The 25,079-nt window shown below is 45.6% G+C and overlaps 2 protein-coding genes across 6 annotated transcripts in view; one reads left to right on the top strand and one right to left on the bottom strand.

Annotated features, from left to right (window-relative positions):
* parapinopsina (parapinopsin a) overlaps positions 1 to 13,555 on the bottom strand; it is a 37,094-nt gene extending 23,539 nt beyond the window's left edge. The window contains exon 1 of the mRNA XM_056240434.1: positions 13,465 to 13,555. The gene's annotated coding sequence lies outside the window, so the exon portion shown is untranslated. The remainder of the gene's footprint in view (positions 1 to 13,464) is intronic.
* Positions 13,556 to 13,773: 218 nt separating this feature from the next.
* The window catches only part of cacna2d3a (calcium channel, voltage-dependent, alpha 2/delta subunit 3a), a 176,678-nt gene continuing 165,372 nt past the window's right edge, over positions 13,774 to 25,079 (top strand). For all 5 annotated transcript variants that reach the window (XM_056240465.1, XM_056240466.1, XM_056240462.1 and 2 more), the window contains exons 1-2: positions 13,774 to 13,864; positions 14,546 to 14,627. In XM_056240465.1, the coding sequence (XP_056096440.1) occupies positions 13,776 to 13,864; positions 14,546 to 14,627 (171 nt within the window). In that variant the 5' untranslated portion in view covers positions 13,774 to 13,775. The remainder of the gene's footprint in view (positions 13,865 to 14,545; positions 14,628 to 25,079) is intronic.

Here is a 25,079-nt window from a genome sequence, read left to right as displayed (position 1 = left end):
TGCTGCAGGCCAACCTTGGGGACGGAGCATTAGAAAATGCATCTCTGTGTTAGTAATTGAATGGAGGCTTTCGAAAAAAAGGGCACATCTCAATTGACACAGGTCCAATTGGAGGAGAAGGCAGATGACCGGGTCCTCGATCCGCACCCAGGTCCCGGCTGGCGAACAAAAGGGAGCTGAAGGGTGCAAGGTTTAACGCTTTCGCTGTCGCTTGCCATCTGGCTTGGCTGTGCCTGAAATGGGCGGGGTGCCGTGCAGTGCGGAGCTCATCCGTGAGCTCACGGTCTGAGCTACCCTTGTGCATGTTCATGAGTGCCTGGGCCTGGTGGACCTGAAGCAACGCCATGGCATGCAGAGAGGAAGCGGCTTGCCCACAGGCTTTGTAAGCCTTGCCCGTGAGAACGGACGAAAACTTACAGGCCTTAGAGGGGAGACGAGGATCCGCCTTCCATGAGGTAGCGGTCGCTGGACATAGCTGCATCGCAACAGACTGGAGGGATAGCCTCGCAACCCTTCACCGCTCCCCCTCTTTCTTTTCCCAAACATGTGATACAACTCTTGTGACCGTCAGAGAGGGACAGAGCCCTACCGCACCCAGAAACGGATGGAATGGCATCTTGAAAAAGATGCAAAATTCACCCGTGTTGCTCTTTCAGAAATGGGACCCGTCACCAGTGCCGGAGCACGCAGGGAATGACCGCGGCAACACTGAATTCAGCGAACTGAAAACAGTGAAGCACTCACTTTTCCACCCTCAACCAGCCGTCAACACACAATTTGCTTGCTGTTAAAACAGCAGTTGAGAGGTCAAAGCTTGCGATCACCGTTGCACTTGCGCTGTAGAACCACCAGCACCAGGAGAGTCTTCCAAAAGAACACCGACACACTCGCTCGTTGAATAACAACAGCACTCTTAAGAGACATCAGAACGATCGGCTCCGAAGCGAAAGGCAACGAGTGCGTGCATCCACTTCCGTATTTATACCCGCGCCGCTGGGGCGGAGTGTGTGATGTCATCACGCACGCCAATTCCCATTGGCTCGTTCAATAGTACTCGAAGACGATTGGCTCCCTGGCGTGATCCCCATTTAGTCGACTACGTCTGACGTTCTCGACTGAAAGGGAACTGAAGTTATAAGGTCCCCGGCTGAACACGACACAAGCTCAGGAGATCCAGAGACATTACAGTGGAAACGGCACAACAGAGACTGGGCCATTACATCGGAATTACTAATACATTTTTAATTTTTAATTCTAATATTTGTTTGATATTCTATATATATATTCCATATTTTTTTTTTTTTTAAGTTTAAGTTAATCCGTAAACATGACTAAAAAGTTTTAAAAAAATAGTACTATAGAATGAAATAAACAACCCAATTTTCTGGGTAAAATTAACCCAACATGTGTTCTGTCCACTGATCTATATAATGACTGGATAGCTCATGACGTTCTAAACTGCCACCAGGCAGTGAAGCCACCGGAAGTGTTCGAGCGGCCATCTTACGATTCCCTACCAGCAGAGGGCTCCAACGGCCGTTATACAGAGATAGTAGCTCCTACGGCACTTTTAAGATGACCCGCAGTGCATCAACAAAACGAAGTTCACAAAAGGATCTACAAAAACTGCCCACAGGTTGTTAGTTAAGCCCATATATAGTAATTTATATGCACAATTGTCGCTATTTCCGTGTCGTTTAAAATTTGTTTTATAGCCTAGGCTTCTATGCATTTTTTCACAGACGTATTCAAGTTTAAACCCAATAAACGTATTATTCAATGCATTACTTATTATTCATTTAATTAAATGTATTTACTATATTTTCATGTCAATCCGTGTTCAGTTTGACCACGAACCATGCCCTGTCACTTTATCATTTTCAGCGCCTGCACCACAGAAATAGACTGGGTGCGGAAATGACCTCCGAGTCTCCGACGTGTTTTTTTCTTGATTTTTGGGTTTCTACCTTAAACAATGGTTTCTACCAAGGATAGCATATTGGTGTGCAATACAACTGAGTCTGCACAGGATGTTTATTTTGAAATTGACAGTGTTTTGACGGTGCGGCTTGGACGCGGTGACCGTCGAAAAAAGACTCGGCGCCTATCTTTAGCAACGCGCCGCGTTGCGGCTGGTTCACACATGCATTGGAACCAAATTGGGTTGTTTTTAACCCAGTGTTTTTTAGAGCGTATTCACTGGTGTCTTCTGAGCATATGGCCTGGTGTAACTGGAGTACTGCAGAATTGGGAAGCAGTTTGTGAGGTAATTAATCATCAGTGTAGAACCACTAGTGGCCGACATTTGCCATCTTTTAATTATCAGTACGTTTCCCTGTTTTTGAAATTTGACATCGTACGGGACTTTTATTTTGAAAGTGATGAGAACGCCAGCGCATGAGTGTCTGAACCATGGTCCGAACTCACATTGGTAACAGCGTTTACTTCCCTTTTCATTATTATTCTTATTTTTTATGAAAAATACTATAATAGGATTACAGTATGAATAAGTTGCAATCTAAAGTTTTTTCATATTGATTTTCAAATTATGTATTTATAATTTAGTCAATATTGTGTAAAATAAACATACATTTAATTTGTATTAAATTGTTATGCAATTGGTATGCATGTGTTTTTAAACGAAATAGTGTGATGTCATGTATATCAGCTTTACACAAGATGTAGGCATCTGCCATCAAAAAAATCAATATAGGTTGACCACTAATAACCCCGACATATGCAGTTACTTGTATGCTGTCAGTCGCTGAAGATATGGGAACTCTGCACAGGAATAATGACCTCTGGAGCCTGAATAAAAGCACAGTCATGTACTGGTGGCCAGTGTTTAATCGTCTCTTAATCTCAGTGTGCATGAAACTGGGACTCATTTTAATCAGATTTTCTTCATAGTCCAAATTACATCTCGTTACAGTGCAAACTTGACTCTCAGCTCTGCACAGGATCAGCGGGATAGGACGTTTTTTTCTTTGTTGTTTTGTTGACAAAGTGCATCCTTGCTGTATATTTGTGATTTGGTGCAGGAGCTTTCTCGTTTCATGCTCAGTTTACATCTCTTACAGAAACAGATGTTGCTGGAGAGCCTGGGGCTTTCCAGTGGTGGATAGTAACTGTTTTTTTTACTTCATTACTGTACTTAAGTATATTTTAAGTGCCTGCACTGCAAATAATGATTGTCATGTTATGGGTAAAAGACTGTAAAAATGGCAAAAAAACGGCAAAAACCTGTCAGTTTGTCAATAGTACATTTTATTACAGACATTTAACATGAAAATGTAAAATACTCTTAAATGTAAAGCTTTTGGAAATAAAATGTAATTTGATAGTTTACAGTGAAAAACAAAACAAAAAAATTTAACATTCCCTGTTTGACACTTCTCATTTGATGTTCACATCTTATGTTGTTAAATTAATGTCTATCGCAGTTTAGTGTCATGTGTGTGTGTTACCATGACAGTCAGTGTGTGTGTTACCATGCCAGTCAGTGTGTGTGTTACCATGATAGTCAGTGTGTGTGTTACCATGACAGTCAGTGTGTGTGTTACCATGACACTCAGTGTGTGTGTTACCATGACAGTCAGTGTGTGTGTTACCATGACACTCAGTGTGTGTGTTACCATGACAGTCAGTGTGTGTGTTACCATGACAGTCTGTGTGTGTGTTACCATGACACTCAGTGTGTGTGTTACCATGACAGTCAGTGTGTGTGTTACCATGACAGTCAGTGTGTGTGTTACCATGACAGTCAGTGTGTGTGTTACCATGACAGTCAGTGTGTGTGTTACCATGACACTCAGTGTGTGTGTTACCATGACAGTCAGTGTGTGTCTTACCATGACACTCAGTGTGTGTGTTACCATGACAGTCAGTGTGTGTGTTACCATGATAGTCAGTGTGTGTGTTACCATGACAGTCAGTGTGTGTGTTACCATGACACTCAGTGTGTGTGTTACCATTACAGTCAGTGTGTGTGTTACCATGACAGTCAGTGTGTGTGTTACCATGACAGTCAGTGTGTGTGTTACCATGACACTCAGTGTGTGTGTTACCATGACAGTCAGTGTGTGTGTTACCATGACAGTCAGTGTGTGTGTTACCATGACAGTCAGTGTGTGTGTTACCATGACAGTCAGTGTGTGTTACCATGACAGTCAGTGTGTGTGTTACCATGACACTCAGTGTGTGTGTTACCATGACAGTCAGTGTGTGTGTTACCATGACACTCAGTGTGTGTGTTACCATGACAGTCAGTGTGTGTGTTACCATGACAGTCAGTGTGTGTGTTACCATGACAGTCAGTGTGTGTGTTACCATGACACTCAGTGTGTGTGTTACCATGACACTCAGTGTGTGTTACCATGCCACTCAGTGTGTGTGTTACCATGACACTCAGTGTGTGTTACCATGACAGTCAGTGACAGTCAGTGTGTGTTACCATGACAGTCAGTGTGTGTTACCATGACAGTCAGTGACAGTCAGTGTGTGTGTTACCATGACAGTCAGTGTGTGTGTTACCATGACAGTATATTATAAAAGTATAAAAAAACGTTTCGAATGGAAGTCGACGGTGCGCTATGGTGTTGAATGCTTTTGCGTGACCAGTGTCTGAAGCATGTGTGAAACGGTTCTATGACATTTACATTTACATTTACATTTAGTCATTTAGCAGACGCTTTTATCCAAAGCGACTTACAACTGAGGACTAAACCAAGCGAGTCATCGTGAAGAGGCAAAAGCAACGCAAGAAGTGCTCAAAATACAAAGTTCAGACATAGCTCGGAGTAGCATAGGCCAGGCAAGCGAGGATTTAGAGGAAAGGATTTTTTTTATTTTTTTTTATTATTTTTTTTTATGTTAAGTGCTCCCGGAAGAGATGAGTTTTCAGTTGTCTTTTGAATGTTGTCAGGGATTCTGCATTCCGGATGAGGGTGGGGAGATCATTCCACCAGCATGGAACCGTGAATGAGAATGTTCTGGAGAGTGATTTTGTGCCCCGCTGTGATGGTACCACGAGCCGTCGCTCATTGACCGATCGTAGGCTTCTGGTAGGGATGTAGACTTGTAGTAGTGAGTGGAAGTAGGAGGGAGCTGAGCCTGTGGTCAATCTGTAAGCAAGCGTCAAAGCCTTGAACTTGATGCGAGCAGCGAGTGGTAGCCAGTGCAGAGAGATGAACAGAGGAGTGACGTGGGCCCTTTTGGGCTCGTTGAAGACCAGACGAGCTGCAGCATTCTGGATCATTTGTAGAGGTTTAGTTGCACATGATGGAAGTCCAGCCAGAAGAGCATTGCAGTAACCAAGCCTAGAAATGACCAGGGCCTGGACAAGAAGTTGTGTTGCATGCTCAGTTAGGAAAGGCCTGATCTTCCTGATGTTGTGCATAGCAAACCTGCTATGAATATGCAAATGAGCCCCGCCTCCACTCACTCACTCAGCTCAGAGATCCACTGGTTGACGATCACACGTTGATCTGATTGGTTACAAGGTCGTTTGTGACGTCAGAAACACCAGCGATTTCAAACCGTGTTTTTGAGACTGTCTTTGGTTCACTGCAGTTTTAAGGAGGAAATACTCAGCAATGCTGTCGACTTATGAACTTACACATGGTGTGTCTTAAAGCGTATTAAAAACACCACATAGACACATAAAGAACATTAAACGCTGGATTTTCACCACAGGGGGACTTTAAGTATTTAACTACTGTATAATAATAGCACCTGCCGACAGAAATAGCCTATTTTGAACTAAGGATTGCAGTTGTTATTGCAGAGCCGAATGTCTTAAAACTGCAGAGGCTGAGGGACAATTAAAGTAGGGTTGCCAAAGTGACATTACAGCAATAATAACCAGTGCATAAACTGTCGAGCAAAGCTGGTCTTTCCTCATAATTCCCCTGCACTGTTCATGCATTTTTGAAGTTCTCTGATTCAGGCAATGAATAATTCATTCCTGGTTTTGGATTTGCCAAACATGCACTTCTCTGGGTTTGCAGTCCAGATTTGAGCTTTACATATGTCTGTGTTCAAAAGCCAGGGGATAAATCATGTATGGTACAGTTATTAAAATTGAATTATGTTCATTATCATAATTTCCTTAAACTGTCCCATAGCCTTTAGAGAAGGTTCAGTGTTATATGATGCAGTATGAGGTGAATTACGCTCCAGTGGCTTGGGATGAATATGGTTCTGCGATATTTTCGATTTGCGAAGGCTGAGCGTACGTGAATATTCATGAGTTCCCCAGACGCTGAATTATGCCGAAACTACGATTGTTTCCCTTTTCATAGCAGTTTTAAGAGGTCTTTATGCACCAGGGTTTGTCGTCCGTGATCTGTCGTCTGCGTTGATCAGTTCGTTACGCTCCTCTGTTTTAGACTAGGTATTTTATTAGTTGTTATCATTTATTGAATACATCACTGTAACAACTAAAATAAACCTGCGTAAACTAGGCCTAACATTATTATTTTATCTATTCTGGTACGATTGTTTTTAAATTCTTGTTCATTTTGATATATTATATAGACAGACACTTCCATTAAAAAGTTAGGCATTGATAAGATTCTTTATGTTTGTTTTCAATAAGGCTGCATTTTTTTTTTTTTTTAATTGTCAAATAACTATAATATTGTGAAATATTACTCCAGTGTAAATCAGCTGTTTTCTATGTGAATATACAGTAAAGTGTAATTTATTCCTGTGATAAAGCTGTATTTTCAGCATCATTACTCCAGTCTTCAGTGTCACATGATCCTTCAGAAATCATAAACGTATTTGTGATCAATTTAATCAATCCAGTTTATTTGAAGAATATTTAGTCATTCCTGACTTTTGAATGGAAATTATTGCAAATACATTTATGCATTATTTATTGTGGTAAAGTGTGCAAATATTTTTTTGGGGCCACTGTATGTTTTTTTTTTTTTCTGTTGTTCTAAAATAGCTTTAAATATTTTATCATATTCATTAAAATGTAAAGAGTGGTAAAAATGTCAGAATCCAAAAGACTAAAAATGTCATTAATTTTTTACATATTGATCTGAGAATAGCTTTATTATGTGTCATTCTTTATACACTCAGAAAAAAGGTACAAAAGCTGTCACTGTGGTGTACCTAAACACTGCATATTAGTCCCGCAAAGGTAAATATTGGAACCAAAAGTGTACATATTGGTACATAAATACATATTAAACCCTTTTGAAGGGTACTGTCCCAGTGACTGCTTTTCTTCAGAGTGTTCATCCAGAGTGTGTGTGAGCTAGCGTGTGCTGTTGGCGAGTCTGAAGCAAACACACGTCACACACGTCTCTCAGAACAGACATCCAGTGATCAGAGGCGAATCACGGCCTTATAGTCCCATCTTTATTCCAGGGCATGTGATATCTTTAAAAACATTTAATTTTTCAACATTTCAAGTAGTCAAAAGTTGCCCCTATATTTTCCCATTATACATGCATGTGTGTTGTCATGATTCATCCTGTCTGTCTTGTGTTAAAGGTGCAATGTGTAATATTTCTGAGGATCTATTGACAGAAATGCAATATAACTATGTGTAACTATGTGTTCAGTGGTGTAAAGACCTTACTCAATGAACCGTTGAACCCAATGAACACAGCGAACACACAGCGCTACAGAGCGAACACACAGCGCTACACACAGCGCTACAGAGCGAACACACAGCGCTACACACAGCGCTACAGAGCGAACACACAGCGCTACACACAGCGAACACACAGCGCTACACACAGCGAACACACAGCGCTACACACAGCGAACACACAGCGCTACACACAGCGAACACACAGCGCTACACACAGCGAACACACAGCGCTACAGAGCGAACACACAGCGCTACACACAGCGAACACACAGCGCTACACACAGCGCTACACACAGCGAACACACAGCGCTACACACAGCGAACACACAGCGCTACACACAGCGAACACACAGCGCTACACACAGCGAACACACAGCGCTACACACAGCGCTACACACAGCGAACACACGGCGCTACACACAGCGAACACACGGCGCTACACACAGCGAACACACAGCGCTACACACAGCGAACACACAGCGCTACACACAGCGCTACACACAGCGCTACACACAGCGCTACACACAGCGCTACACACAGCGAACACACAGCGCTACACACAGCGAACACACAGCGCTACACACAGCGAACACACAGCGCTACACACAGCGAACACACAGCGCTACACACAGCGAACACACAGCGCTACACACAGCGAACACACAGCGAACACACAGCGAACACACAGCGCTACACACAGCGAACACACAGCGAACACACAGCGCTACACACAGCGAACACACAGCGCTACACACAGCGAACACACAGCGAACACACAGCGCTACACACAGCGAACACACAGCGCTACACACAGCGAACACACAGCGAACACACAGCGCTACACACAGCACTACAGAGCGAACACACAGCGCTACAGAGCGAACACACAGCGAACACACAGCGAACACACAGCGCTACACACAGCGAACACACAGCGCTACACACAGCGAACACACAGCGCTACACACAGCGCTACAGAGCGAACACACAGCGAACACACAGCGCTACAGAGCGAACACACAGCGCTACACATAGCGCTACACACAGCGCTACACAGCGCTACACACAGCAAACACACAGCGCTACAAAGCGAACACACAGCGCTACACACAGCGCTACACACAGCGCTACACACAGCGAACACACAGCGCTACAGAGCGAACACAGCGCTACACACAGCGAACACACAGCGCTACAGAGCGAACACACAGCGCTACACATAGCGCTACACACAACGAACACACAGCGAACACACCGCGAACACACAGCGCTACAGAGCGAACACACAGCGCTACACACAGCGCTACACAGCGCTACACACAGCGCTACACACAGCAAACACACAGCGCTACAAAGCGAACACACAGCGCTACAGAGCGAACACACAGCGCTACACACAGCGCTACACACAGCGCTACACACAGCGAACACACAGCGCTACAGAGCGAACACAGCGCTACACACAGCACTACACACAGCGCTACACACAGCACTACACACAGCGCTACACACAGCGAACACACAGCGCTACACACAGCGAACACACAGCGCTACAGAGCGAACACAGCGCTACACACAGCACTACACACAGCGCTACACACAGCACTACACACAGCGCTACACACAGCGAACACACAGCGAACACACAGCGCTACAGAGCGAACACAGCGCTACACACAGCGAACACACAGCGAACACACAGCACTACACACAGCGCTACACACAGCGCTACACACAGCGAACACACAGCGCTACACACAGCGAACACACAGCGAACACACAGCGCTACAGAGCGAACACACAGCGCTACACACAGCGAACACAGCGCTACAGAGCGAACACAGCGCTACACACAGCGCTACACACAGCGCTACACACAGCGCTACACACAGCGCTACAGAGCGAACACACAGCGCTACACACAGCGCTACACACAGCGAACACACAGCGCTACAGAGCGAACACACAGCGCTACAGAGCGAACACACAGCGCTACACACAGCGAACACACAGCACTACACACAGCGCTACACACAGCGCTACACACAGCGAACACACAGCGCTACACACAGCGAACACACAGCACTACACACAGCGCTACACACAGCGAACACACAGCGCTACAGAGCGAACACACAGCGAACACACAGCGCTACAGAGCGAACACACAGCGCTACACACAGCGAACACACAGCGCTACACACAGCGAACACACAGCGCTACAGAGCGAACACACAGCGCTACACACAGCGAACACACAGCGCTACACACAGCGAACACACAGCGCTACAGAGCGAACACACAGCGCTACACACAGCGAACACACAGCGCTACAGAGCAAACACACAGCGCTACACACACCGAACACACAGCGCTACACACAGCGAAGACACACCGCTACAGAGCGAACACAGCGCTACACAGCGAACACACAGCGAACACACAGCGCTACACACAGCGAACACACAGCGAACACACAGCGCTACACACAGCGAACACACAGCGCTACACACAGCGAACACACAGCGAACACACAGCGCTACACACAGCGAACACACAGCGCTACACACAGCGCTACATACAGCGCTACAGAGCGAACACACAGCGCTACACAGCGAATACACAGCGAACACACAGCGCTACAGAGCGAACACACAGCGCTACACACAGCGCTACAGAGCGAACACACAGCGCTACACACAGCGCTACACACAGCGAACACACAGCGCTACAGAGCGAACACACAGCGCTACACACAGCGAACACACAGCGCTACAGAGCGAACACACAGCGAACACACAGCGCTACACATAGCGCTACACACAGCGCTACAGAGCGAACACACAGCGAACACACATCGCTACACACAGCGAACACACAGCGCTACAGAGCGAACACACAGCGAACACACAGCGAACACACAGCGCTACACACAGCGCTACAGAGCGAACACACAGCGCTACACACAGCGAACACACAGCACTACAGAGCGAACACACAGCGCTACACACATCGCTACACACAGCGAACACATAGCGCTACACACAGCGCTACAGAGCGAACACACAGCGAACACACAGCGCTACACACAGCGAACACACAGCGCTACAGAGCGAACACACAGCGAACACACAGCGAACACACAGCGCTACACACAGCGAACACACAGCGCTACACACAGCGAACACACAGCGCTACACACAGCGCTACAGAGCGAACACACAGTGAACACAGCGCTACAGAGCGAACACACAGCGCTACAGAGCGAACACACAGCGCTACAGAGCGAACACACAGCGAACACACAGCGCTACACACAGCGCTACACACAACGCTACAGAGCGAACACACAGCGAACACACAGCGCTACACACAGCGAACACACATCGCTACACACAGCGAACACACAGCGCTACAGAGCGAACACACAGCGCTACACACAGCGCTACAGAGCGAACACACAGCGAACACACAGCGAACACACAGCGCTACACACAGCGAACACACAGCGCTACACACAGCGCTACAGAGCGAACATACAGTGAACACAGCGCTACAGAGCGAACACACAGCGCTACAGAGCGAACACACAGCGCTACACTCAGCGCTACACACAGCGCTACACACAGCGCTACACACAGCGCTACACACAGCGCTACACACAGCGCTACACACAGCACTACAGAGCGAACACACAGCGAACACACAGCGCTACACACAGCGAACACAGCGCTACAGAGCGAACACACAGCGCTACACACAGCGCTACAGAGCGAACACACAGCGAACACACAGCGAACACACAGCGAACACACAGCGCTACACACAGCGCTACACACAGCGAACACACAGCGCTACACACAGCGAACACACAGCGCTACACACAGCGCTACAGAGCGAACACACAGTGAACACAGCGCTACAGAGCGAACACACAGCGCTACACACAGCGCTACAGAGCGAACACACAGCGCTACACACAGCGCTACAGAGCGAACAGACAGCGCTACACACAGCGCTACACACAGCGAACACACAGCGAACACACAGCGCTACAGAGCGAACACACAGCGCTACACACAGCGCTACACACAGCGAACACACAGCGCTACAGAGCGAACACACAGCGAACACACAGCGCTACACACAGCGAACACACAGCGCTACACACAGCGCTACACACAGCGAACACACAGCGAACACACAGCGCTACACACAGCGCTACAGAGCGAACACACAGCGCTACAGAGCGAACACACAGCGCTACACACAGCGAACACACAGCGAACACACAGCGCTACACACAGCGAACACACAGCGCTACACACAGCGAACACACAGCGCTACAGAGCGAACACACAGCGCTACACACAGCGAACACACAGCGCTACACACAGCGAACACACAGCGCTACAGAGCGAACACACAGCGCTACACACAGCGAACACACAGCGCTACACACAGCTAACACACAGTGCTACACACAGCGCTACACACAGCGAGCACACAGCGTAAACTTTATCCATGATGTGGTTTATAATGGACTGTGGTACAGAAACAGTGACAGTGTTACACACTCTTGGCGTACTCTGGCTATCCTCTGCTGTCTCAGACGACGATATGTTTGTCCCGTTTGAGCCACCGTAGCTTCTTCGAAAGGGAGGGGTGAGCAGTGGGCGGAGCCATTAGTGCAACTCGCAACCGAACCGCTAGATGCCGCTAAAATCTACACACTGCACCTTCAATGGTCTTGGGTGGACTTTTATGTTATTTCATGTTTTGTAGTCCTTTGTAGTTTTTCTTGTATTAGTTCTTTGATTGTTCCAGGTGTGTCTTCTCTGATCATCACCTGTTGTGTATAAATACCCGTGTGTTTCTCAAGCTCTTTGTTTGGTGGTGTCCTATCTGGATGTGGTTTAACTTTCTGTTGTTATTTACTTCTGTTGTCTTCTTTAGATAAACATTCAGCTGCATTTGGACCCAACACCCCGTTTTTCCTAAACATTTATTTTTAATTATCAATCTGTTATCAATTATTTTATTTCAGTTATTATTACATCACAAGGTACAAAGGAAGAGAACAACGAACTGAATCAAGTGAATGTCCTTCAATCATGGATGACTGCACAAAACGTACAAACTAACAAACACATCATTAACTGCAAAAGGTAAACAACTGTTGTCTGGGCATACGTCATCGAGGCGCTGAATTAGGCAACCTTTATGAAATAATCCACTAAACCTGCTGAGATGACCTCAGCTCTGGGAAACTCATGAATATTCATGTAATCTCCGAAAATCTCGTGAGAGTGGAACAACTTTTCTCTCTCTGACGAGACGCGCACGGGCGAGTGACGTGTGTGTGCAATTTCCCGCGAAAACCATCCCCACAGGTCTAAGATATGAACACGTTAGTAGACAAAAACATGTTCTGGAAGAAGGATTCATGATGTATGTTGAAAAAAAAAGTTTACATATAGTGGGCTAACCTTAATAACGATCTCAAAACATTAGCACTATTCATGGAACGTTTTTTTCGGAATCATTCCTCTGTTTATTTTTTTTTTTTAATAAGTGTTTCAGAATGTTTAGATTAACATTCAAAGGCAATGTATAACAATAATGTTAGCAAAATGATAAAATGTAATGTTCCCTTAACAGTCGCATATATAACAGGATGTAGCGTTCAGATAACATTCAGGAATAACGTTGGGAACGTTCGAAAAGCGTTCCTCGAACACATATTTCTTATCCGAAAAAATAAAATAAAATATTTTCTATTATGTGCGTGCGTGTACGCCGTGGCCCAGGTGCTCGCCCATGCCGAGTTTACAGGAGTGAAGCGCACTCACTCTGTCGCGTCGCGTTCACCGTTTCATCATCGCATCTGACAGCGGACTCTCCTGTGAAGAACAGCAGCTTCATCCCCAGAGAAGAGGAAGAAAGGGAAGACATGACACTCTCTCCTCTTTCTTTCCGCGCACTTCATCTGAGAGAAACTGCAGCACGAGCACAGACACATGCACGCGCTTTCCTCGTCATCTCTCCGCCTGGACACACACACACACACACACACACATGTGCTGTACGCTGGGCTAGTCTGTAGCTGAGTTTGTGAACGCACAATCCTTCATCTCTTCAGAAGACCTGGACATCATTGAGCATGAAGTGTGTGTTGTACTGTGTGTTCCTCCTGTGGATTACACTCCACATCTGCGTGTGCGCGTCTCCTCAAGGCATTCCCCTGGCAGTGTGAGTACACTTTAATATATCAAACATCAGGTGTTTTATACGGCTTGCTCTATTCATTTTGTGCAACTATTGCTGACAGAAAGGCATATTAACACGTTGTCATTTTGTCTCAAATGTATTTGCTGTTAGACATAATTACGCCCACACTGATCCCACAAAATGCTCATGAATTTCCTTGCATCAACATTCCGTGTTTATTACCTTTCAACAGTTCCACCTAAAAGTTTTTAAACTTTTCTTTTGATTTTAAAGTTAACTGAGAAGGAGATATATTTGCTTAAATACACTCTTAAAAAAATAAGGTTCTTTATTTGCATATGGTTCCATAAAGAGAAACTTTTCCATTCCACAAAGGGTTCGTTATAGTGGACAAAAACATTTTTTAGATTATTAAAATGTTCTTCAAGTTATGAAAAATATGGTTAATTTAAGAACTGATCATTGAAAGTTTCTTTGTGGAAGCAGAAATGGTTGATCACTGCAAAAAAAAACCAAAAAAAAAAAAAAAACCTTTTGAAATTTTTAAGATTGTCAAATACACATTATTAGAATTATATAAGATTTTAAAATGCGGTTTGAGTTGAAATACACTTGTCAACTATGTTATGCTTATCTTTCCTTACCCAATATGTTTAGCTTCTGTCAAATTCATGTCCTCATATTTTTGTTCCCTGGTTCTAGAGTGAAACTTTGGGCTTCAGCGTTTGGCGGAGAGATTAAGTCCATCGCTGCCAAGTACTCCGGCTCTCAGCTGCTGCAGAAGGTAGATCACTACACCAGCACTAGATCACTACACCAGCACTAGATCACTACACCAGCACTAGATCACTACACCAGCACTAGATCACTACACCAGCACTAGATCACTACACCAGCACTAGATCACTACACCAGCACTAGATCACATCACATCACTACACCAGCACTAGATCACTACACCAGCACTAGATCACATCACATCACTACACCAGCACTAGATCACTACACCAGCACTAGATCACATCACATCACTACACCAGCACTAGATCACTACACCAGCACTAGATCACTACACCAGCACTAGATCACTACACCAGCGCTAGATCACTACACCAGCGCTAGATCACTACACCAACAGTAGATCACTACACCAACGCTAGATCACTGCACCAGCGCTAGATCACTGCACCAGCACTAGATCACTGCACCAACACTAGATCACTGCACCAGCACCCAACACTAGATCACTACACCACTACTCCACCACTAGATCACTACACCAGCACTAGATCACTACACCAGCACTAGATCACTACACCAGCACTAGATCACTGCACCAGCACCCAACACTAGATCACTACACCACTACTCCAACACTAGATCACTACACCACTACTCCAGCACTAGATCACTACACCAGCACTAGATCACTACACCAGCACTAGATCACTACACCTACACCAGCACTAGATCACTACACCAACACTAGATTAGAGTTCTCAACGGGTCGGGACGGGACCCGCGGGTTCGGGCCGGGTTCGGGTCAAAAATATTTGCAAATGACTCTGGTCGGGTCGGACCTCGGGCTTAATCTTTTGAATTGTACAGTGAAAGAAAAAAAAACATTTATTATTCATCGCTGCTGTTCACTGTAAAGAAAGTCTGGCTGCTGCGTGCAACGTGCATCGCGACGCGAGGGCAGACCTGACGCCGCTGCGTGCACGCCTTTAGCCCGGAGAAGAAGATGGAGTTGGTGAAAAGTAAACTTGCTGCAGGTGAAATCACCGTTGCTCAGGGGCGGCGCGACACGTTGTGTGATTATCTCGGCAGTTTAGGACATCGCACAAGATTTGCGTCAATACAGAAAACATTTAATCACTGGATAGTTTTTTTCGTTTATTGAAATGTGGTTTATGTCAGCTGGATGGGCGGAATGTGTGAGACGTGAGAGTGCGCGCGCGCGCGGCCGGGGCTCTCTCTCTCTCTGCGTCAAGCGCAGCAGTCATAGAATACATTCTATTCTACATACATCACTCACCGATCAAAAGGGTGGCGTCGGGCCGCGGGTCGGGTTCGGGCAGATAATTCATGTTGATGTGTCGGGTTACATCGGGTCCGGGCTTTAAAAGCCACGGGCCGGGTCGGGTCGGGTTGTAATTTTCAGGCCCGTTGAGAACTCTACACTAGATCACTACACCAGCACTAGATCACTACACCAGCACTAGATCACTACACCAGCACTAGATCACTACACCAGCACCAACACTAGATCACTACACCAACACTAGATCACTACACCAACACTAGATCACTACACCAGCACTAGATCACTACACCAATACTAGATCACTACACCAGCACTAGATCACTACACCAGCACCAACACTAGATCACTACACTAACACTAGATCACTACACCAGCACTAGATCACTACACCAGCACTAGATCACTACACCAGCACTAGACCACTACACCAGCACTAGATCACTACACCAGCACTAGATCACTACACCAGCACTAGATCACTACACCAACACTAGATCACTACACCAGCACTAGATCACTACACCAGCACTAGATCACTACACCAGCACTAGATCACTACACCACTACACCAGAACTAGATCACTACACCAGCACTAGATCACTACACCAGCGCTAGATCAGTACACCAGCGCTAGATCACTGCACCAACACTAGATCACTGCACCAGCCCTAGATCACTACACCAGCACTAGATCACTGCACCAGCACTAGATCACTACACCAGCATCCAACACTAGATTACTACACCACTACTCCAACACTAGATCACTACACCAGCACTAGATCACTACACCAGCACTAGATCACTACACCAGCACTAGATCACTACACCAGCACTAGATCACTACACCACTACACCAGAACTAGATCACTACACCAGCACTAGATCAGTACACCAGCGCTAGATCAGTACACCAGCGCTAGATCACTACACCAGCGCTAGATCACTACACCAACACACCAGCACTAGATCACTACACCAGCACTAGATCACTGCACCAGCACCAACACTAGATCACTACACCAGCACTAGATCACTACACCAGCACTAGATCACTACACCAGCACTAGATCACTACACCAGCGCTAGATTACTACACCAGCGCTAGATCACTACACCAGCGCTAGATCACTACACCACTACACCAGCACTAGATCACTGCACCAGCACCAACACTAGATCACTGCACCAGCACTAGATCACTGCACCAGCACTAGATCACTGCACCAGCACTAGATCACTGCACCAGCACTAGATCACTGCACCAGCACTAGATCACTGCACCAGCACTAGATCACTGCACTAGATCACTGCACCAGCACCAACACTAGATCACTGCACCAGCACTTGATCACTACACCAGCGCTAGATCACTACACCAGCGCTAGATCACTACACCAACACTAGATCACTACACCACTACACCAGCACTAGATCACTGCACCAGCACCAACACTAGATCACTGCACCAGCACTAGATCACTACACCAGCACTAGATCACTACACCAGCACTAGATCACTACACCAGCACTAGATCACTGCACCAGCACCAACACTAGATCACTGCACCAGCACTAGATCACTACACTAGCACTAGATCACTACACCAGCACTAGATCACTACACCAGCACTAGATCACTACACCAGCGCTAGATCACTACACCAGTGCTAGATCACTGCACCAGCATCAACACTAGATCACTGCACTAGATCACTGCACCAGCACTAGATCACTACACCAGCACTAGATCACTGCACCAGCACTACATCACTACATCAGCACTAGATCTCTACACCAGCACTAGATCACTGCACCAGCACCCAACACTAGATCACTACACCAGCACTAGATCACTACACCAGCACTAGAGCACTAGATCACTACACCAACACTAGATCACTACACCAGCGCTAGACCACTACACCAACACTAGATCACTACACCAGCGCTAGATCACTACACCAGCACTAGATCACTACACCAGCACTAGATCACTACACCACTACACCAGCACTAGATCACTACACCAACGCTAGATCACTACACCAACACTAGATCACTACACCAGCACTAGATCACTACACCAGCACTAGATCACTACACCAGCACTAGATCACTACACCAGCACTAGATCACTACACCAACGCTAGATCACTACACCAGCGCTAGATCACTACACCAACGCTAGATCACTACACCAACACCAACGCTAGATCACTACACCAACGCTAGATCACTACACCAGCACTAGATCACTACACCAGCACTAGATCACTAGATCACTACACCAGCACTAGATCACTACACCAGCACTAGATCACTACATCACTACACCAGCACTAGATCACTACACCAGCACTAGATCACTACACCAGCACTAGATCACTACACCAGCACTAGATCACTACACCAACGCTAGATCACTACACCAGCGCTAGATCACTACACCAACGCTAGATCACTACACCAACACCAACGCTAGATCACTACACCAACGCTAGATCACTACACCAGCACTAGATCACTACACCAGCACTAGATCACTACACCAGCACTAGATCACTACATCACTACACCAGCACTAGATCACTACACCAGCACTAGATCACATCACTTCACCAGCACTAGATCACTTCACCAGCACTAGATCTCTACACCAGCGCTAGATCTCTACACCAGCGCTAGATCTCTACACCAGCGCTAGATCTCTACACCAGCACTAGATCACTACACCAGCACTAGATCACATCACATCACTACACCAACCACTACACCACTACACCAGCACTAGATCACTACACCAGCACTAGATCACTACACCAGCACTAGATCACTACACCAGCACTAGATCACTAGATCACTACACCAGCACTAGATCACTACACCAGCACTAGATCACTACACCAACGCTAGATCACTACACCAACACTAGACCACTACACCAGCACTAGATCACTACACCAGCACTACACCAACACTAGCTCACTACAGCCAACACTAACCTTTCTGCTCACTAACCCAGCACTAGGGTTCTGCTCACTACACCAAGACTAGATCACTACACCAGCACTAGGGTTCTGCTCACTACACCAGCACTAGATCACTACACCAGCACTAGGGTTCTGCTCACTACACCAACACTAGATCACTACACCAACACTAACCCTTTCTGCTCACTACACCAGCACTAGGGCTTCTGCTACACTGTACCCTGGTATTCTCTGAAGTGCACCCTCTCATTGTCATGCTGTATGAACACATGCTATTTTTGAGTATTAATATAAGGTTTTATCTCTTCCTGTGGTCCTTTCAGCACAGAGAAGTGTGTGTGCTTCTGTTCCTGCAGCTCTCGGTTATCACACTCTTCCTCACACACAATCTACGCTAATTAAACCACCCACGAGCAGCAACCCGCTCGCCTCGGTGTGTGTAGCTCTTCCATCGCTCGAGTGGTGTGTGTGTGTGTAGCTCTTCCATCGCTCGTGTTATGTGTGTGTGTAGCTCTTCCATCGCTCGAGTGTGGTGTGTGTGTGTAGCTCTTCCATCGCTCGAGTGTGGTGTGTGTGTGTAGCTCTTCCATCGCTCGAGTGGTGTATGTGTGTGTAGCTCTTCCATCGCTCGTGTGTGTGTAGCTCTTCCATCGCTCGTGTTATGTGTGTGTGTGTAGCTCTTCCATCGCTCGTGTTGTGTGTGTGTGTGTAGCTCTTCCATCGCTCGTGTTGTGTGTGTGTGTAGCTCTTCCATCGCTCGTGTTATGTGTGTGTGTAGCTCTTCCATCGCTCGTGTTGTCTGTGTGTAGCTCTTCCATCGCTCGTGTTGTGTGTGTGTGTGTGTGTGTGTGTGTGGCTCTTCCATCGCTCGAGTGGTGTATGTGTGTGTAGCTCTTCCAACGCTCGTGTGGTGTGTGTGTGTAGCTCTTCCATCGCTCGAGTGGTGTATGTGTGTAGCTCTTCCATCGCTCGTGTTATGTGTGTGTGTAGCTCTTCCATCGCTCGTGTGGTGTGTGTGTGTAGCTCTTCCATCGCTCGTGTTGTGTGTGTGTTTGTAGCTCTTCCATCGCTCGTGTTGTGTGTGTGTGTGTGTGTGGCTCTTCCATCGCTCGTGTGGTGCTGGTCTTCCTTCACAGGGAGGTCTGCACTCGAGGCCTGCGATTATGGGGAATATATAGTGGAAAATAACTTGGTGGCTTTGTAAATATCACTATAATAAATTACTATGCTTCCTTAATAACATTTCTGAATATCAAGTGATTGTTTGAGTTGGAGATACCAAAATAAATGCCTTAGAATCCAACAATTCTAATCTATAATTCAATTTTTTTTGTTTTTTTTTTGTTCACAAATTAGTTTTGGAATTAGTTTTCACGAATTTGAGAATGGAGAAATTATACTTAGCAAAATGTAACAATTTAAAAATTACACTGCACAAAATTATTTTCTTACTCTTTTGTTTTTCAGTACAAATATCTAAAAATTCAAGATTACGATACATTTACCCGAGAAGCAAAATGGCCAGATATAATTTTTTTCTGAAAAATGTATCTATCAGGCCTCATTGGCAGATTTCGGACCTCATTGGCAGATTTTTTTTTTCTTGTTATCCCAACAAGCATTTTTTTTCTTGGTTCTGTGAACGTTAAGGGAACTTTCCATTGCATCATTCTTCAAACATTATGGAAATGTTACTTTTTAATGTTCTCTCTAAGTTCTGAAATAAGTAGAAACTCAAATATTTTACTTAGCTTTTTTTTATTTGTCATGGCATCAGATGTAGTTATTCAGATCTACCGAAACTGACGTTTCTGTAATGGATCAGATGTTATGAGTGATTAGTGTGATTTTTCTTTTGTCACCACTGGGCTGGTTGGAGTTCAAACTGTTTTAATATTAAGGAAAAAGACAGTGACAGTGGATGTTTGTGGCGTGTGTGTGTGTGTGTGTGTGTGTGTGTGTGTGTGTGTGTGTGTGCTTCTAAAGCAGAGGAGATGGGAGCCCGAGGGGCAGATTATCTGTGTGACGGGTTAAAAAGAAGAAAGAGAGCATGCCTGGTGAGCAGACAGAAAAGCAGCGAGCAGAAAATAACAGAGTAGCGGCAACAGAAGGGAAGAAAGGAGAAACGTATGACAGGAGGCCTAGAGGAAGAAATGTGCACGGAGGAAGAGAAGAGACTGAGAATGTAAAGTAGAGTAATGTGAATGAGCTGGTGTAAGTGTGTCCTGCGGCTCAATCACTGCTTATTGTGTGTGTGTGTGTGTGTGTGTGTGTGTGACCTTATAGACAAATGAAACCCTGTAGAGTGCAACAGTTCCAGAAGTAAAAACTCCATTCATTTTCTTCAAAGGGAACTGAATTTGAACAATAACTTCTAAACCTTTACTGTGAGCTACGAGGTGGTTTTTGCTTCCCCTGAAGCCGTAAAAAGTAAGTTGTAGATCTTCGCCTTGAGATGGGTGGGCATGCGCCGATCGCAGAGGACTCCCACGGCTTGGCGCCGTTGGCAGGCAGCGTTGATGCGTGCATCCGGGAGGCTGATGCCGCATGGAGGCGAGGTGTTTGAAGGAGTCCGAGGTCTTCATGTCTTCACCGTCTACGAGGATGGCGCCTACGGTTTGTGGGCTGGATCTTTGTGAGATTGAGCCATAGTTAATTCTCATTCAGCCAATCTTTCCAATGTTGCACTTGCTCATTGAGGGTCTGGTGCTCTTCGTTGGCGAGTAGAACGTCGTCAGCGTACAGGAGCGTCCACGGCTGTGGCGATTGGATGTCCGCGGTTGAATAGAAGGGGCGAGAGGGCCGATCCTTGGTGAACTCCAACGCTAACGCTGGTGATATTCCCGCAGGGCAGCGGACTACGCTGGAAGTATCCCGGGACCTGGTGCGACATCAGTTCAAGTGTGACCTGGTCAAACACCTTCTCCAAGTCCAGGAACACCATGACTTTCTTGTTTTTCTCTCTGTGATTCTCCACGAGTAGCTGGGCAGCTCGGATAGCATCGGTAGGATCCAGAATCCTTTCAAAGATCTTCATCGTATGGCACAGGAATCTGATGGGTCTGTAGTTGGTACATTCGCTCACATCTCCCTTTGCCTCCCAGATTGGCACTGTGACACTGGTCATCCAGTGTTTTCTGTGACCATCCTATGAAGAGTGATGCCGGGATCTCAGGACCCGCCATCCCTATTGTTTCCAGGCTAAGGCCGGGATATCGTCTTGTCTGGTCGCTGTGCCATTCTTCAATTTCTTGATGGCTACCAGTACTTTGGGTACAGTGATCGGCGGGATGGGTCTAGAAACGGGTTCAGGGCTGGGAATTGGTGGATTGTGTGAACCCCCCCCCCGCGAGACCCTGTTGACTATTTGCAACAAAACGTTTGATGGTTCTGTGATCACGCCCCAATATCTTAGCAATTTCAAGAATGCTGCATCCCTCTGAAAGACTTCTTAAAATTTTTGACTTTTCAGAGTCAGTTAAAACTCTCTTTCGGACCATTTTGCCTGAGGAAAAGAAGCTGCCTAATAATTGTGCACACCTTGATATAAGGTGTTGATCTCCTTAGGCCACACCCTCCCTCATTACACAAGTACACATCACCTGATATGCTTAAATCCAATAAGCATTCAAGTTTATATGATGAATTTGATGATATTGTCCAAATACTCATTTGCCTAATAATCCTGCACACAGTGTATTGCTGGAGGTCTGTGGCCAGACGCGTTTGAAACCAGGCCTTATAGGCAATCTTCTTGGCCTTGACTTCTGCTGGGACTTCCTTGATGTCGATGAATCGCCTTCCCGGCTTAGTCTTTCCCAGCACATTGGTTCCCACTTTGTGGATTTGGGTGGTGATTTCATTCCAGAAGGGCTCGGTCCTCCGCATGCGAAGTTGTTGCTGCAAGTGGACCCGGATGTCGAGGAAGAGCACCCGATGTTGGGAGACCATGTCGTCTGAAGCGATCACCTTGGCATTGGTCACTAGCCTCAGGTCTCTGCGACTTAGCGTCCAGTAGTCCGTTTTTGTGTGGAGCGCTCACCGTAGGTTGTTTGGTGAGAGGGTCGCTTCTTGAAAAGGTGTTGGCGAGATCATGAGCCTCTGAGCAGTCTATTACCCCTTTTCCACCAAAAACGAACTGGTTCGGAACTGGTGCTGGTTCAAAGCTGGTTCGGAGTTGGTTCAACTTGCGAACCTTCTCAGTTTTTCCACTGACTAGAGCGCCCAGCGAACGACTTCGTTACGTCACTGTGTACGTCGCCATACATCTTAGCTAGAAACGCTTGCAAGTACAACATTACTTTGGGATTATCTCTAACTCGTGAACCAAGAAGGCTTTAAAAACAATTGAAATATGTAAGTCTTTTAATCTTTTCCTTTGATATGTAATCTTTTCTGATTAGTTATGTACTCCTGTCTTGTGTATTTTTTTTCTTTCCATTTATTTGTTCTATATTGTGACTAGGGATCGACCGATATGGATTTTTTAGTGCCGATACCGATTTTTTTCCCATCAGCCTTAGCCGATGACCGATACGGGCTGCCGATTTTCTTGAGCCGATATTTGGAGCCGATACATTTTGCTCCCTCAATTTACATCATAAAAATGACATGATGTTAACAAATGTTACAGGTTATTTAATAAAAGTAACATTTATTTAACTTAAAAAAACAATATTTAACAAATAGTAAAAACATGTGAGGTAGAACAAGGACAAGTAGATAAACAATATTTAACAAATATTAAAAACATGAGGTAGAACAAAAAAAAGTTCAGTGCTGAAAATAAATATTTAAGCATAAATAAAATAATTACACTATTGCACTCAGTAGCAACCAGCATAATAAAGTGCACAGTGCACACTGTACTTCATTTTAAAAGTAACGAACTATTTACTGCCATGGTTTAAATTTTTCTACATAAAATAAAATGAGCATGTCTAGTCTCTAATATCACTGCGATGGCGAGGGAGACACACACCACACGCGCCCAAACCTCAGCCAGGTGGTCGTTGAATAAATCTCCCACAAAAAGCACGGAACAATGTTGGTATTACTTAATCCTATGACCAGTGTTCGTAACAGCTACCGTTCGCATACTAGGGCTGTCAAAATTGCTCAAATGGCGTTTTTTTATTCCCTCTAAAAAAACATATTTGAACATATCGTCGTGCATTTGGTCAATGACGCGCATTACGTCAATAACAGGACAAATTAATACAAAGAGACATAACTACTAGTATTAAGTAGCTTATTTGAGTTTAAACATATTTGACAACGTATTACTACAAAAAAAAAACGAGTAAATCAACTAATGGCCAAGACCGCAGAGCTCACTCTGTCTCTGTCTCTGTCTCTGTCTCTCTCTCTCTCTCTCTCTCTCTCTCTCTCTCTCTCTCTCTCTCTCTCTCTCTCTCTCTCTCTCTCTCTCTCTCTCTCTCTCTCTCTCTCTCTCTCTCTCTCTCTCTCTCTCTCTCTCTCTCTCTCTCTCTCGCACTCACCCTCACGCTCTCCGCGCATACCGGTTTAAATGAACAACAACAAACAAATGTTGAGTGCTGATCAAGAGTTTTGTGCAAGCAATTTAAGGTTGCGAATTTAAGGTCCCAAATATAGCAGGCTTCATTCAGTGATTGAAACAAATACATTAATTGAAGTTTCACAGTACATAGAACCGACACTGAGCGCTCCGAGCGAGCTGTGCTGTGGTAACGTTAGTCTGCTACCGCGGGCGTGTTTTTCCACATTCGAATATTAATTTTCACCTTCAAAATTCAGTTTTTTTTTTAACTATTTGAATATATATTCGTATTTAGAATATTCATTGACAGCCCTAATGCATACTGAACGGATAGCCTACAGCTATTTGCAGCTCCCTAAATACAATGGCAAGCAAGCAGTTTTATAGGCGAGGCGTTTGCGTTTTCCATTTGGACCCACAAACTTGCTTAGCTATATAGTTGCAACCACATAACAGTTATAAAGCAACGTGTTTCCATTTTCAAAGTGTTTGACAATATTTCAGCAGTCAAACAGTTAAAAGATGCTTTGAAAGTTTAAAAGTTACCGTTATCTTGAAGCGCAGGTTGCACTCTGCTAGTGGGGGAGGGGCAGTGCAGGGTCTGCACGTGAACTGCAGCGTCTCCAGCAGCACAGAGCTGCCTGTGGACGCCTGTCTATAAATCATGCCGGGAA

Source organism: Rhinichthys klamathensis, unplaced genomic scaffold (assembly GCF_029890125.1).
Source record: "Rhinichthys klamathensis goyatoka isolate OS25496 unplaced genomic scaffold, OSU_Roscu_1.1 h1tg000599l_1, whole genome shotgun sequence".
In the NCBI taxonomy this organism is placed as follows: Eukaryota; Metazoa; Chordata; class Actinopteri; order Cypriniformes; family Leuciscidae; genus Rhinichthys; species Rhinichthys klamathensis.
Note: the sequence above shows the minus strand (reverse complement) of the source record. Positions and strands in the feature narration are given on the sequence as shown.